Here is a 14,692-nt window from a genome sequence, read left to right on the forward strand (position 1 = left end):
TGAGAGAGCGCCCCGTGTTGTTTGCTAAAAGAGCAAGCAGACACTATGCAAACAAATAATTCTTACAATCAAAAATAGTACAGTTCTGGTTTTGATGCACACAGTCTAGAATGGTTCTGGATACATAGATGTGCTAATATTCTCTCTCAAATACTCTGCCACTTCTCAAAACTGTAAATTCCCTGAGGAATGGTGCCCTCCAAGTGTTACCCTTGTGTAAACAGAGTAGGTAGGACTGCTTAAGCACATGCGTTGGGATGGGAGTGCATATGTGTCCCCCCTGCTGTCTGGAGTGCATTGTTCTTCTACCTCTCCTGTATAATTTGAATGAAAAACTACAGCTTTGTGCTGGTTGTTTGATAGCTGGAGATTTTGGTAGAAAAAGCTTACCTTGACACAAGGCACACTCCCTCTCGCTCTCTGAGAGGATGCTTTGGGCCTGACAAGGTGAAGTAGAGAACAGAATGTAGCTTTAACTTTAAAATACTTCAGCCGTTGTTTTCACAAAGTTTGGATGGTGATTATTCTGGGGAATGATATGCAGGGGGTTTATCTATAATAAACCTTATGTATTTCTTTCCAGATGAAAATAGTGTTATAATTCTTATAAAGATTTGTACTTAATTATATAATTTAAACTTAAATATTTTTTTCAGTTTTATTTTTTGTTAAATTAGACAGATGTGTGAGCTGTCTGTCATCTTCAGATGCCTTTTTCCATTGTCTCCTTCTTCCCTTCTTCTCGTTTAAAAGGATCCTAAAAAAATGTGTAAGCATGGTTAAATTTATTTTTTGCAGGTTTTGCACTGACCCATAGTGCAAATCCTTTGGCAGGATTTTGTAGGATCTATTTTATTTTCCCTGCCTAGGAAATCTTTTTGAACTTTTTTTGGTTGTTTTGATACAAGTGTTCCTTATATAGAAAAAACAGAATGTATTTTAAAACTATGTGGACACTTCCAATAATACATGCTTGAAGGACATAACTTTTACTTCGATTGCTAACAGAAAAGCAACGAGGCTAGCCTTGCCTGTCTTCCCTTTTCAGTTTGTTGTATGTAATATTGAAGTCTAGACCGTTTCAGGCCAGGATCATGTGCTTATTCATGAATCATACTGAGCAATGGCTCATGTTTTTATCAGGCTGTCACTGTACTACTGTGTTACAGCCTCAGAGTTTACCTAATGAGGTGAATGTAATAGTGCAGATGAGAGTGCTTAGAAATAAAATTTATGCTTAAAAGTGGATAGAAGCTTGATCTTCAGGAGTGTATTGGGGAGTGGAATTTCACTAGACTGAAGAGCGTTCTAAAATACAAATGGATGTTGAGTTTTTAAACTGTGTCCTTTAAAAGTTGCATTGAGACACTCAAGGTGACATTGGAAAGCAGTAGCAGTTTTCTTCAGATGGAGTGCTAGGATGCATGAGAAACAATTGCCCATGTTTCAGTCTCTGCATTAAGACAGAACAGGGTTGAGATAACATCTCTCTATGACAGTATTTACCAATTGTTCTGCTGTTCTTAATTCCACTTAATTTTGAAAGGCATAACAAAGCTGCCTTCTGCCTGCCAGATGTTTCAGTCGGTGAGTCTGCTAGAGAAGTTTAGGAAATTGATGGTTAGAGAGTCTGAAAAACACTAGAAAAATTTATTTGGGCAGGCTTTTTTTTTTTAGTGGTTACAATAGAATTTCCATACTATTTCATGTTTGCCGTCAGTGTTAGCTGAATAAAGCATCAGTAATTTCATCTTTCTTCCAAAACTCTCTTTTAAAAAGTGCTCTTGGATTGTTCAGATGCAGAGTTGTTGATCTGCTATTAGCCTTTTCAATAGAAACACTTTTGTTGGAATGTTATTTATCCAGCTATTTTCCAACCAGCACAAGAAGGTTGTGCTGTACTTTCTAGTGTCCTGTCTTAGGCTAAATAATCCATTGCCTCAGCCTTTCTCCACAAATGAAGTTTCTTGCTGGGGTGGGTACAGGTGTGTTTGAGATGCAGCGTTCAGAGTGTTTAGGACAGAATTGCACTTGCAGCCATCCTCGTCTCCCATCTACGTCCTGTTTTTCCCCCAGGAGAAAAGATTTCCTAGTTGGAAGTGCCTAATGGGTGAGGCACAGTGAGTCTCCAAGTGTTATTTCTGTTAGAGTTAGGGGTTGGGTAAATCTCTTGTCAATGAGAACACGAGAGAAAGTGTCTCAACTGATTTGATAGGAAGAGACCCGTTTTTCGCTGGATTCACTTCTTGTAAAACAGCAGGTGATATTTGATCTGCAAGAAAAATGGTTACACAGAGTTTGTTTTCTTTCTTTTTACATATAAGAATATATGTTAAATACTGTAAGAATATGGGTGACTTTGGTTGTGGTTTTTGTTCTGTTTTCATGGTGAGCGTGAGCCTTTCGAGCTGTCTTTTGCTTTGAAAGCAACATCTTGAAAGCATATGTTCAGTAAGCTGCTCATGCTGTTTGTGTGTTGAATCTGCTGCTGATAGAAAAATGGCATCAAGCTGATAACTCTGAGTTTCAATGAGAAACACATCTACAACTCTCAGCACAAGTGGTTGCTTCTAAGTCAGTGTCAAAGCCTCTTTTCCCTTGATCAGAATAAAGCAGCTTTATGTAAAACTAAATTGCCATAGCAGTTACAGAAAGACTGAGATCATACTTTCTGTTCTTGTAGGCTAATCAGAGATTGCTGAGCATTTTGTGATAGCGTGTTTTGTAGTCAGTTGTTAATGAAAAGCAAATGGGGAGAAATGTATTCAGAGATGAATTCATTCTCCAGAACAGGAGCAGTGATGGCTTGCATGCTGCTGTTGCTGTGTGCTGCTACCACAACTAGAATGAAAAGAGGGAGGCAATAAAGGCAACCTTTCCGTTCTTCAAACTGCATAGCACCTGGGGAAAAGGCTTCTGAGTTCAAGCATAGTTGAGAGATTGAAACTCTTCCAGTTTGTCTTTGGGGAAACATGTCCAACAGGTTTGGGAAGAGGAAAGTACTTGGTCTGAGGGAAGAGAAGGGAGAGGGGAGTAATGTGTATAGGCCAGTTCAACTTTACATCTGTTTGAAATATGCAAAGCTCGTAATAGATGGGTGTTGTAACCACGAGATGTTTTCTGTCCTGCAGGCATGCATATCATTCTGTTTCAACACCACCTGTTTGCCCTCAGAAAAACATAACTGATATGAAACTCCAAACAGGACCCACATCCATACAAAGCTCTGATGCAGTCATTATCCACCCTGGTGCTATGCTCGCGATGCTGGATCTTCTGGCCTCTGTTGGATCAGCTACACACCCAGAGGTAGGGAAAAAAATTTCTGCTGTCTTAAGTTTTGAGAGTGACTGGGAAAAAGGTTGGCTATGGCAAATAGGAAAACAAATTATGTAGTCTCATTTTGTGCTGAGAAACTAATACATTTCACAGATGAATAACTGGTGACTTAAACTTATTTCTATCAGTCCTCTATTTCATAGGCTTTGTTTTGTTTTGTCTCTTTCAAACTCCTGGCAACAATGTAAATTTAAAGAAATTTCTGCAGTGACCATCAGATCAAGTCTCTAAACACTGTGATTAATTCACATTTTCCCTGATGTATTGTGTTAACGTGTAGTATGAGGAGGACATGAGATTGGACATTATGCCTTGCTGTGTATGTGCTGTTTGAAATAGGTGGACTGTGTTCTACTTCCAAAATTCTATGGCCTCCTTTGTACAATTCCCAAAGCAAAACCTCTACTGGTGGTTTGGATGTAAAGGATTTGTTGGACATTTTCTGGAGTTTCTAAAGTATTTCTTGTTTGAGATGTCTTCCCTGAAGAACACACTTTCTTTAAATAAAAAAAGTAATTAAAAAAAAATCTGAAAGCTTACAAGAATTACTAGACTTGACTCCTCTTTCTTGTGCTCTACTGGTGATCAGTGTGGCAACTTTCTGTCTTCGGGGCATTAATTTGACAGTTGTGTTGCAGATATTTTAAAATTTGTAGATGTAATGATGGGGAGCAGAATGAAGCCCCCATAATCCAAGGGGAAATGGTCAGTGACCTGCTGCTCCACTTGGACACACAGACAAGTCTATGGGGCAGGACGGGACCGCCGAGGGTACTGAGGGAGCTGGGGAACCGCTCACTCAGCCACTTGCCATCATTTACCAGCAGACCTGGCTAACTGGGGATGTCTAAGTTGACTGGAAGTTACCAAATGTGGTGTCAGTTTACAAGAAGGGCCAGAAGGAGGGTCCAGGGAGCTACAGGCCTGTCAGCCTGACCTCGGTGATGGGGAAGGTTACGGGGCAGGTCATCCTGAGCACCATCACGCAGCATGTGCAGATCAGCCCGGGGATGAGGCCCAGCCAGCAGGGGTGTATGAAAGGCAGGTCCTGCTTGATGAACCTGATCTCCTCCTGTGACAAGGTGACCCACTTCATGGATGAGGGAAAGGCTGTGGGTGCTGTCTACCTGGACTTCAGTAAAGCCTTTGACATCGTGTCCCACAGCATCTCCTGGGGAAACCGGCTGCTCGCGGCCTGTACGTGTGCGCTCCGGGCTGGGTAAAAGGCTGGCTGGCTGGCCGAGCCCAAAGCGGGGTGGGGAATGGAGCCACATCCAGCTGGCGGCCGGGCACACGGGGTGTTCCCCAGGGCTCAGCGCTGGGGCCGGTCCTGGTTCGTGTCTCTGTCTGTGATCTGGGCGAGGGGATTGAGTGCACCCCCAGCGAGTCTGCAGCCAACACCCGGCTGGGCAGGGGTGCTGATCTGCTGGAGGGCAGGAGGCTCTGCAGAGGGGTCTGGGCAGGCTGGATCCACGGGCCCAGGCCACTTGGATGAGGTTCCACAAGGCCGAGTGCCGGGTCCTGCCCTGGGGTCACACCGGCCCCACGCAGCGCTCCAGGCCGGGGCAGAGCGGCTGGGAAGTGCCTGGGGGGAAAGGGCCTGGGGGTGCTGGTGGGCAGCCGGCTGGGCATGAGCCAGCACCGTGCCCAGGTGGCCAGGAGGGCCAGCAGCATCCCGGCTTGTGTCAGCAGCAGCGTGGCCAGCGGGACCAGGGCAGTGACCGTCCCCCTGCACTGGGCACTGGTGAGGCCGCCCCTGGAATCCTGTGTTCGGGTTTGGGCCCCTCGCTGCAGGAGGGACACTGAGGGGCTGGAGCGTGTCCAGAGCCGGGCAGCGGGGCTGGGGAAGGGGCTGGGGCACAAGTGTTGTGAGGGGCGGCTGAGGGAGCCGGGGTGTTTAGCCTGGAGAAAAGGAGCCTGGGGGGGCTTATCGCTCTCTGCGACTGCCTGACAGGAGGCTGTGGGCGGGTGGGGGTCGGTCTCTTCTCCCAAGTAATAAGCAGTAGGACAAGAGGAAATGGCCTCAAGTTGCGCCAGGGGAGGTTTATACTGGATATTAGGAAAATTTCTTTATGTAATTGTTGTCAAGCATGGGAACAGCTTGCCCAGTGAAGTGTTTGAGTCACCATCCCTGGAGGTATTTTAAGTAGATGTAAATGGGTCACCTGGGGACATGCTTTAGTGGTGGACTTGGCAGTGGTAGTTTAACGGTTGGGCTCCGGAATCTTTGGTCTTTTCCAACCTAAGTGGGTTTATGATTGTGTGTTAAGTTACTAGAATTACCTTAGCAGTCATAAAAGTTCTTAGTACAGTCTAAGCATGTAGAATTTCTAAATGGGCTTACTTCTGGCAAAAAGGAAAGGTTAGTTTAACCCTCCATACGTGCATTGTTTTTCTTTACAATAGTTGTGTAATCTTTCATATATCTTATTATCCTTTTTCATAAAGAGACAGAAATGTTTCTTGACACACAGGTGTACACACACACACACACATATTTAAGTACATGACATTTTCTGTATTTATTGCTAATGGTAGTTTGTTTTTAATTATTTTGCATAAAGGCTTTCTTTTATTTGCCTTCTCAGCTTGCATTCTCTCAAGCTGTGTGCTTTTTTTTTTTTTTTTCCCCCAGCACGCACTGGATCTCCAGCTGGCAGTGGCCAATATCCTGCAATCTCTAGTGCACACAGAGAGAAACCAACAAGTCATGTGCGAAGCTGGGCTCCATGCACGACTTCTACAAAGATGCAGTGCTGCTCTGGCTGACGAGGACCACTCACTGCATCCGCCACTCCAAAGGATGTTTGAAAGGCTGGCCTCCCAGGCACTGCAGCCCATGGTGTTGAGGTCAGAAAGATAGCATTGAAGTCCACTGAGTTGAGCCCAGCTGCCTGCACTGTCGCTGGCTGGCTGTAAATGGCTCAGATTGTTAGCATAAGTGATCTTGTGTGGTAGTGATTGCATGGGATGCTGTTTTATTTCTCATCTGTCTTGCTTCTGTTAATAAGCACGTAACCCTAGACAAGTAAGGAATTGGAGCGGGGGGGAGAAGGGAGAAGTTTTGAGTGGGGAAATCTGTTTGGTGTTTATCCACAGAGATTGTACTGAGTTAAATGCTTGCTTTCTTCCTGCAAATCTTGAGAGGCTATCAAAAATGCTGTTCTTGGCTGGGTCCTGCAGGAAGAGGAAATATGAGGATGGTTTCCTTGACTTTTCTGTGCAACATTAAATACCTTAGATTGGAAAAACTTCAGGCCAGGAGTTGTATTTAGAACTTTAGTTTGTGTGAAGGAAGTACAGAAATGCAGTACAAGAGGTATTGGGAAGTGAATGCATAGCTTTAAACAGTTGATCTTTCTGCATATTAACGCAAGTAGGTTTGTACATCTATGCTAGTTCATGAGCATATTTGTAACCATTTGTTAAATACCTAAACAGTTGTATTATAGTTTGGATTGCTTGCTAGATTATGGGAGACTTTTGTGTAGCCTTTCAATATAAAAAAGGGGGCTTATAGGAATGACAGAGATTTTTTTTTACCAGGGCCTGCAGTGACAGGACCAGAGGCAAGGGTTTTAAACTGAAAGAGGGTAGATTTAGTTTGGACATAAGGAAGACATTTTTTACAATGAGGTTGATGACACTGGAAGTTTGCCCAGAGAAGCTATGGGGTACCCCATCACTGTAAGTGTTCAGGTCAGGTTGGACAGGGCTTTGAGCAACATGATATAGTGAAAGATGTCCCAGGCCACAGCAGAGGGGTTACACTAGATGATCTTTAAAGTTCCCTTCCAAGCCAAACCACCTTGTGATTCTGCAGTGTCAGCTGGAATAAGGAACTTAACGGTATGATCTCCTATGGATCACTGACTGGCTGATCTGCAGCCGGCACAGCTGCTTGGTTCATTTCAGTAGCATTTAGCTACATCAGAAATGATTCTGCAAGGAACCTTCTTGCTGGTAGTTGCATTGCATCGCAGGGACTTAAGCTTCCCTAAGCATAGGCACCAATAGTCTAGGTAGCTGTAGATACAGATACTAGAACTATCTATAGGTGTAGATGTTGCTAGCTGTGAAGTGATCCCCCAGCTAAATAGGACACATAGGTAAAACAATATGGAACTCACTCACTTCAGCCTTCTGGTCTGCCTTCCAGATGCACTCAGCTTGCCAAATGTGTATCGGTGAGCATCCTGGTGTTCTCCTGTAGGATGCGGGAGCCTCCTGCCAAGTCTTTGGAATTAAGAGAAGGGAATTGGGAGCTTTAGTGAAATTGTTCAGTCAGTTGAAATAATGTCAACTTTTGACAGCATATGTTCAAAACTTGAATGGTTTTGAAGGATCAAATGTGTTTCTTGTAATTATGCATTAGTTAATTTTCTTAGTTAAAAGTGACATTTATTACAAGTAATTACTACCTTTTTTAAAAAATGGTATTAGAATGGGTGCCATTCTGGGTGAATAATTAGACAAAATGATCTGTAAATTTTTTTATTCTCTTTCTTAGGGAATTTTTACGCTTGGGAAATCCTTTGAATTGCGGAGCTTGGGACAAAAAGCTGTTGAAACAGTACCGAGTGCATAAACCCAGCTCACTGAGTTTTGAACCGGAGATGAGAAGTAGGTGCTGAAGTGCTAGGAATTTTTGTAAAGAATGCTTCACTGACATCCCCAATTGCATACTTACGTAAAATTTGTAGATAAGCATCCATAAAAACTTAACTTCACTCAGCTTTGTCTGAATGGAAAATCAACAGAAAAGCTTGATTGGGAAAATCTCTAAAAGCAGAGGGAACGTAGTACTTGTATTTAATCTATATCCAGTGAGTTAATTATAATGTTTTACTTTAGGAACAGTGACTGTTAAATATGGTAGTAGTTTGCTTTTAAGTCTTGAGTAGATACTGAATTTGTAGTTATTTAACAGTAAAAGGAAAAATATTTTTCCCAGATACTTTCATGTGTACGTCACATGTCGTTAAATCTATGTAGTGTCTCTCATGGGTTCAATAAGATGTCAGATAAAATAACTTAAATTCCTACATGTAAGCGTAATTCAATTTATTTCAGCTAGACTGAAGAACCTGGCTCATTGTTAGCATCACTAATAGTGAGAATTAAAAAGAAAAAAGAGCGCAATTTACCTAATCTGGCAGAATTTCAATCTAATAATATTTTCTCTTATAAAGAGGTAGAATTTGGAGTTGGAACACCCATTTTTAATTATTTAAAGTTGAGCAGTCCCTTTTTAACTATTCATTAATTTTTCGTGGCAAATATTTGTAATGTTTTTACTCATTGCTTGCTTTCAATATATGTACTTTCCTGGTATCTTAAAATTGAACTCTTTAGTAGTATGTGGTAAGCATGTGTTGAATTAGTAGCACATAGTAACTTAAAAATTGCCAAGAAATAGGACACATGTAAATCATCTTTAAAAAAGAAAAAGGTGTGTGTGTGTGTCATTTTTAGTCCTGAAATTAACACTTTGGGAAAGTATTCACATGGCATTTTCATAGGATATTCCTAGATTATAGATATATATACATATGCATATGCAGTAGTAATTTTCATCATAATTTTGTGTGGTATCTTGTCATGGAAGTTCATCCATCTGATAGAATACATCATATTCTTTTAGCAGTTGTGCATCAGCTCTGATTTTCACACTGGAAAGTTAGTTCTGGTTTCCAGCCATTTAACGAATCAATCTGATAAACTGCACTGAATGTCTGTAACTGATGTATTCCTCCAGCCGATTCAAACCTCTCTTCCAACATGTGCTCTTTCCTGTTATTATCCATGAGTTGTAGAGCTTGGGAATAGCAGTTCATGTAGTATTATGAGAGTGTCAGTAAAAGGTAGTACAAAGAAATCAATTGATAAGTTTCCAAAGCATGTGATATTTATTTCTATGTGTCAACATATTTCTGTGTGGTTTTACCACAGACTTTCTGTAATACCTAGCACAAGATACTCATCTCTCTGCCTCAGCTGAATGTTTTTATAATGAGAGCAATACTCCCAACTCATCATCTTCTTAACTGAAAGGCAGGACTAGTCGATGATGATTGACAATTCAGCTATCGTGTTGGAAGCAGTACTTGAAAAGTCCAAATAAATAGCCTAAAAATGCCTCCCTTTTGCAATGCTGTGTTGTTTCTTGGCTTCTACTGTAGATAGCATGGTTACCTCAATGGAAGGTCTGGGTTCTGACAGCGTCTTCGGTTTGCATGAAGACAGCCACTATCGGATAAGCAAGAGCCTGCTCAAGCCAGTAGAAGGGAGCACAGTACCCCTGACGAGAGTGAAGTGCTTGGTCTCCATGACAACCCCACATGATATCAGGCTTCATGGATCATCAGTTACGCCGGCCTTCATCGAGTTTGACACGTCTCTTGAAGGGTTCGGGTAAGGTCCTACAGTTCTCCCAAGTAACATGGGGCACAGTGCAATGTTTTACTTTCTTCTTTCAAATAAATACTTGTAGTTTTTATTGGACTGTTTGCAAACCAGAAACAAATTAATTCTTTAAAGAAAAGAAAGGAGTACTTCAAGCCGCTTAAATTTCCACTCTGTAATTCATTAATGCCTTGAAACCAAATGCTTGCTTGCTGTGTGTGGAAGTTAGAAGTAGGTGTGTATCTAAATGTTGATAGTATGTTCTCAGTTCTGGATTTCACATGCCTTTTTAAATCAAAGGAACACCAACATACCCTTGCAGAAACTCATTAGTTGCTAGGATTTACGCGCAACATTTGGATGGCTCAAATGCTCTGTAACCCACTTAAAATTGCTGAAGAACTTGGAAATGCAGAAGTGGACAAATTGGAAATACAAGTAAAGCAGAGAAGGGAGTTATGTTGAGTCCAGATAACTGGAAAAAAATGTTTATTAGCTGGAGGTGTAGCCTGAATATAATGCTTAACTCATTTTGTTCTTTTAGTATGCAGTATCACCTTTTCTTACAGTTTTTCTCTCTAATTAAACACTTGCTGAGTAAGGCACTTTGAGTATCATGTAATATGATTTAACTTGACTGTTCAGAAGATGAAAACATGACACCTTTCTCAGCTTCTATTTAAGGAAAGTGTTTTGTCTTTTTGTTTGTAAAAATGGAATAGAAAAACCTCAAAATACTCATTCTGTTCTGTGCTTAAGGGTAAATATCTCAAAAATTGCTATAAAATTTCAGACCAATGTTATATGGAACAGGCATTCCTTAACTGCCTGGTGACTGGTCCTTAGGCAGAGGCTCGCAAATAGGCTGAAAGCCAGGATCTCAGAGAAGGCAGTGTTGTGAGGTACATGCAAGTTAAGACAATTGGGAATGGCACCTGAAATAAGTAATTGTTCAGAATTTCCCAGAAGCTTGGTTAAAATCTTAAAAACCTTGACTCTAGAAGCTTTATTAAAAGGCTTTTAGTGACATGAACCACCAAAAATGACAACTGATGTGAAGCCCAAAAGTGTGTGACAGATTCTTGTTTGAGATGAGTAGCTCCTCAATGGTTTTTAAAAGAACTTAGAAGAGGTGGAAATGATCGGTTTTCCACAACTGTGCTAAAATTTCATAAAACCAGAAACAGTTTGACCTGACAGAATTGTTCATCTTGTCTTTTTCTTTCCATCTTCATATTTTTATTATATATACTACTACTAAAATCTTTTTTCTGTTCTGATGTGGCCTTTGACAGAGCCAGTTCATCTTAGTGCACTTGTCCCAGTTTATTTGGGATGACTGGTCTGAGAGCAGAGTCCAGCCTGGATATATGGGAGCTCTGCTCTGCATTCTCTGTTCAGCTTTGCGAAGTAAGAGTGTGTCACAGCACTCTCCAAACTATCAAGCTGCAACACGGTCTTTTACCATCTCATACCAACACACTCTTCATGCCAGTCCCTCTGCTACCTTCCCCTCATCTCACGTCATCCAGAAGCACTCTCTCTTCTCTTGCTTCTTCCTCTCTCTACTTCTTCCTTGGCTCTCAACTCCCCCCCCCGCCCCGGCCCCTGAAGCCAGCCCACAGCTGTATATTATCAATGTTAATTAACCCGGCTTCATTCCTCTACAGGCGTGCAGCACCCATTTTCCATGTAGGCTTTATATCCAGTGTAGTCAGGGACAGAGCTTTCTTTGAAAATAAATGTTGCTCAGAGCTCTGTTCTGCATCCTTCACTAGAGAAAAGAAAATGTTTTGGACCAGAAAAGAACTTGAAATAGGCTAGCAAAATGAATTGTCACTGTGGTTGCTTGAGGAGATTTGTAGGTGCTGGTAATGTCCTAAAGTAATCCACATAACGCGGCTGTGACTTCTTAGAATTTCAGCAAGTCACCTAGGAAGGCTGCTGTAATCAATGTAAAAAAAGATAATCTAAAAACTTTTTCATCTATTTTAAAGTGCCAGAGTGTTTCATGAATTCAACAGTTGGTGGATCCTTGCAAATTATTTGCTTAAAGAGAACATGCTTTTAACACTGTTGCTGGAACCATGGACTGCTGTTACTTTCAAGATGGGTGGTCAAGTTTAACTCTTTTATAGCTTATGTGAGAACAGAATAACTCCTAGTTCTGTCAGGCAACCCAGCTACTTAAACTAGCTGGCTCAGGTGTAAATGTCAACAAAATGATGGTTCTTCAGTAAGTGGAAGAATATCATTTTGCCTCCAGTAGGGCAGTCTATACAAACTGGAAGCTGAATTCCTGTGGGGATTCACTCCATCTCAGGCAGGCTGCTCACTGAAACTGTCTGGGCTCTTAAAATCTTTTAGTACCTGAGGGAGGTACTCCTTGTATCTGTTTTCATTGTGTGCACAGCATCAGTGGCTCTTGTAAGGACCAAACATAGCTAATTTGGTGGAATACAATGTTAATGTGAGAGCGTAACTTAAAATAAGAACAGCATAGTATGCATTTACCAGACCCTTTGAACGTTTAGCTAATCCAGTCTCTCTGAGAGTCCTGAACATCTCAAAGGTTGCAACAGCTTACGGTTGCCCACAAAGGAGCATCTTACCCTATGGAGCCACATGGGCATATGTCTCTGCACCTTTGCACCAAAGACATACACTGCCAAAGCTCTTTGCACTGGAGGTAATTCAGCCTCACAAGGAGAAATCTTGAGAATTCATTTCTACTTTTCATGAATACGTGTGGTCAAGGAAAGTGATGGTATACTTACCTAGGCTACATTTGGCATGTATTGAACTCCAATTATACTGACTTTCATAAACTCTAGTGTATTACTAATCTTCTGTTTAACAGCTGCCTGTTCTTGCCAAGTTTGGCTCCCCATAATGCACCTACAAATAATGCTGTTACAACAGGACTTATTGACGGTGCAGTTGTCAGTGGAATTGGAACTGGTAAGTACTCGAGTATGACTGTTAGCAGTGTTTTGTATCTGATGTTTAGTTCTCTTGTATTTTTTTTTTTAGCCATGAAGTGATAATATGGTGTTGGACATTGTACACTCATAATTGAGAACTTCTTGTGTGTGAGTTTCTGTTGCTTTTTGCCCCGCAGTCAGTGAAAAGCAATATAAAATACAAATGTGATTGCTTTAAAGTACAAGGCTTTCAGCAGAAAGTTAAATTGTAACGGAGAAGCCTATGAATAATGAACCTGGAGGCATTAAGAACAGGTTGAGGTGGTAGTGTGAAGAGCGTAGGAAACATGGAATGAATTGTAATGCTGTACTCATGGCTCTGTTATGCTGAATTCTTGACTGAATTTATTACAGGTGTAGTTACACACATCATTACAGAAATCACCCTACAGGAATCTGGTGTGCTATGGGGCTAATTGAACTTCATCACTTAGAAAAGGTGTTAATTCTAAAAACTAAGTTGAAGGTTTACTGCAGTAAGACTGAAATAGTGTTAGGCAGTACTTGAAGTCTGTGAGCTATTTGTTCTGTGGGAACACCCCAGGAGATGAAGTGGAGTCAGATATATGTGGTAGAGAGATCTTCTTCAACAAAGGCTTCTTCAGCAAGTTGTATAGAAGAAACATCTCATCATGATATTAGTTTCTGATGGCCTGATCCACTTTTTTTGTGTAGGGAACTGAAATTAGATTGTTCTGAACAAGCACAGGTTCAGAGTTGGTTTTTATTGTTAGAATAGGAGGGAATAGTGTGCAGTTCTTGCTTTGCTTTGTTTTGAAAGAAACCCCTCTGAGCTAGGTTTCTGTGGCTTTTCCTCCAAGTTTGAGTCAAAAATTAAAGAAATAATGTTGAAGTCCGTGAAGGAAAAGTTTGAGAAAGCACAGCTGGTATCAACTGAGCAGATATGAAAAAAGGAAGAACAACAAATAGGTATCCTAAGTACTAGCTACTGCAGATATATAATGGGCTTTCATTTTTGTTTTTAGGTGAAAGATTTTTCCCACCGCCATCTGGTTTAAGCTACTCAACTTGGTTTTGTATTGAACATTTTAGTACGCCTCCTAATAACCATCCTGTGAGACTTCTTACTGTAGTGCGGCGTGCAAACTCCTCAGAGCAGCATTATGTATGTCTTGCCATTGTTCTCTCAGCAAAAGACCGATCACTGATTGTTTCAACTAAAGAAGAATTGCTTCAAAATTATGGTAAGAGTTGTGTCATGTCATCAGCTAATCTTGACAATATTATGGGGATGTGACAGCACCAAGTATCTAGAAGAATTGTGTGTGGTGGAACTAGAGTTGTAGCTTCACCAACTCCTAATGTATTTTGCAGTGGAAAAATGCAAAATGTAAACATTCATGTAGAAATCAAGGTGCTTTTATAATTTCCAAAGAAGATTTGATATCTGTGTATAAAGAAATTTTTTTGCCAAACCTCAAGTATTAACAGATTTGAAGGATGGATTATGTCATTGGTTTTGGAAGGCTTTTGCCTTTTACCTTTGTATCGTTCACTTTAGACATCATATTTTGGGGTGGAAATGTTAACTTATCTTTGCTTTGAAGAAGTTTGGAAATAATAAACTAACAGGTTGTGAAGGTTTTTCAGTGTGGTTAGCCTCAACGCTGGAGGGCTATTTGAAGGCGATGAGGCATTCACTTCAGGTTTTGATGCTGTGATCAGTTTTCATGAAGAGTTTGTAGCTTCATTTGGTATGTGTTATCAAGGGTGAAATTACAGGAGGTGCAGTGAAGACCTAAGTGAAGCTGGTGAGGCCATTGAATTTGCTAGAGCACGTTATCAGTGCCAGGGACGGGAGTTCAGGCTTAGCTATCTCCTGTCTCCTGCCTTGTCCTCCATCAGAGCCTCCAAAAATGGTCAGTTTTGACAGGCTGTTTATACACCATGGCTGTGGAGGAGCTGAAAGGAGCAGGGCAGTCTCCTGCCTATGTTTCAGGCTT

At 41.2% G+C, this 14,692-nt stretch overlaps 1 protein-coding gene across 4 annotated transcripts in view; it reads left to right on the forward strand.

Annotated features, from left to right (window-relative positions):
- Positions 1 to 14,692, forward strand: part of WDFY3 (WD repeat and FYVE domain containing 3) — a 185,192-nt gene that overhangs the window by 102,690 nt on the left and 67,810 nt on the right. For all 4 annotated transcript variants that reach the window (XM_037396249.1, XM_037396260.1, XM_037396258.1 and 1 more), the window contains 6 exons: positions 3,132 to 3,309; positions 5,975 to 6,189; positions 7,850 to 7,962; positions 9,522 to 9,753; positions 12,605 to 12,705; positions 13,715 to 13,933. In XM_037396249.1, the coding sequence (XP_037252146.1) occupies positions 3,132 to 3,309; positions 5,975 to 6,189; positions 7,850 to 7,962; positions 9,522 to 9,753; positions 12,605 to 12,705; positions 13,715 to 13,933 (1,058 nt within the window). The remainder of the gene's footprint in view (positions 1 to 3,131; positions 3,310 to 5,974; positions 6,190 to 7,849; positions 7,963 to 9,521; positions 9,754 to 12,604; positions 12,706 to 13,714; positions 13,934 to 14,692) is intronic.

This window comes from Falco rusticolus, chromosome 1, assembly GCF_015220075.1.
Source record: "Falco rusticolus isolate bFalRus1 chromosome 1, bFalRus1.pri, whole genome shotgun sequence".
NCBI lineage: Eukaryota > Metazoa > Chordata > Aves > Falconiformes > Falconidae > Falco > Falco rusticolus.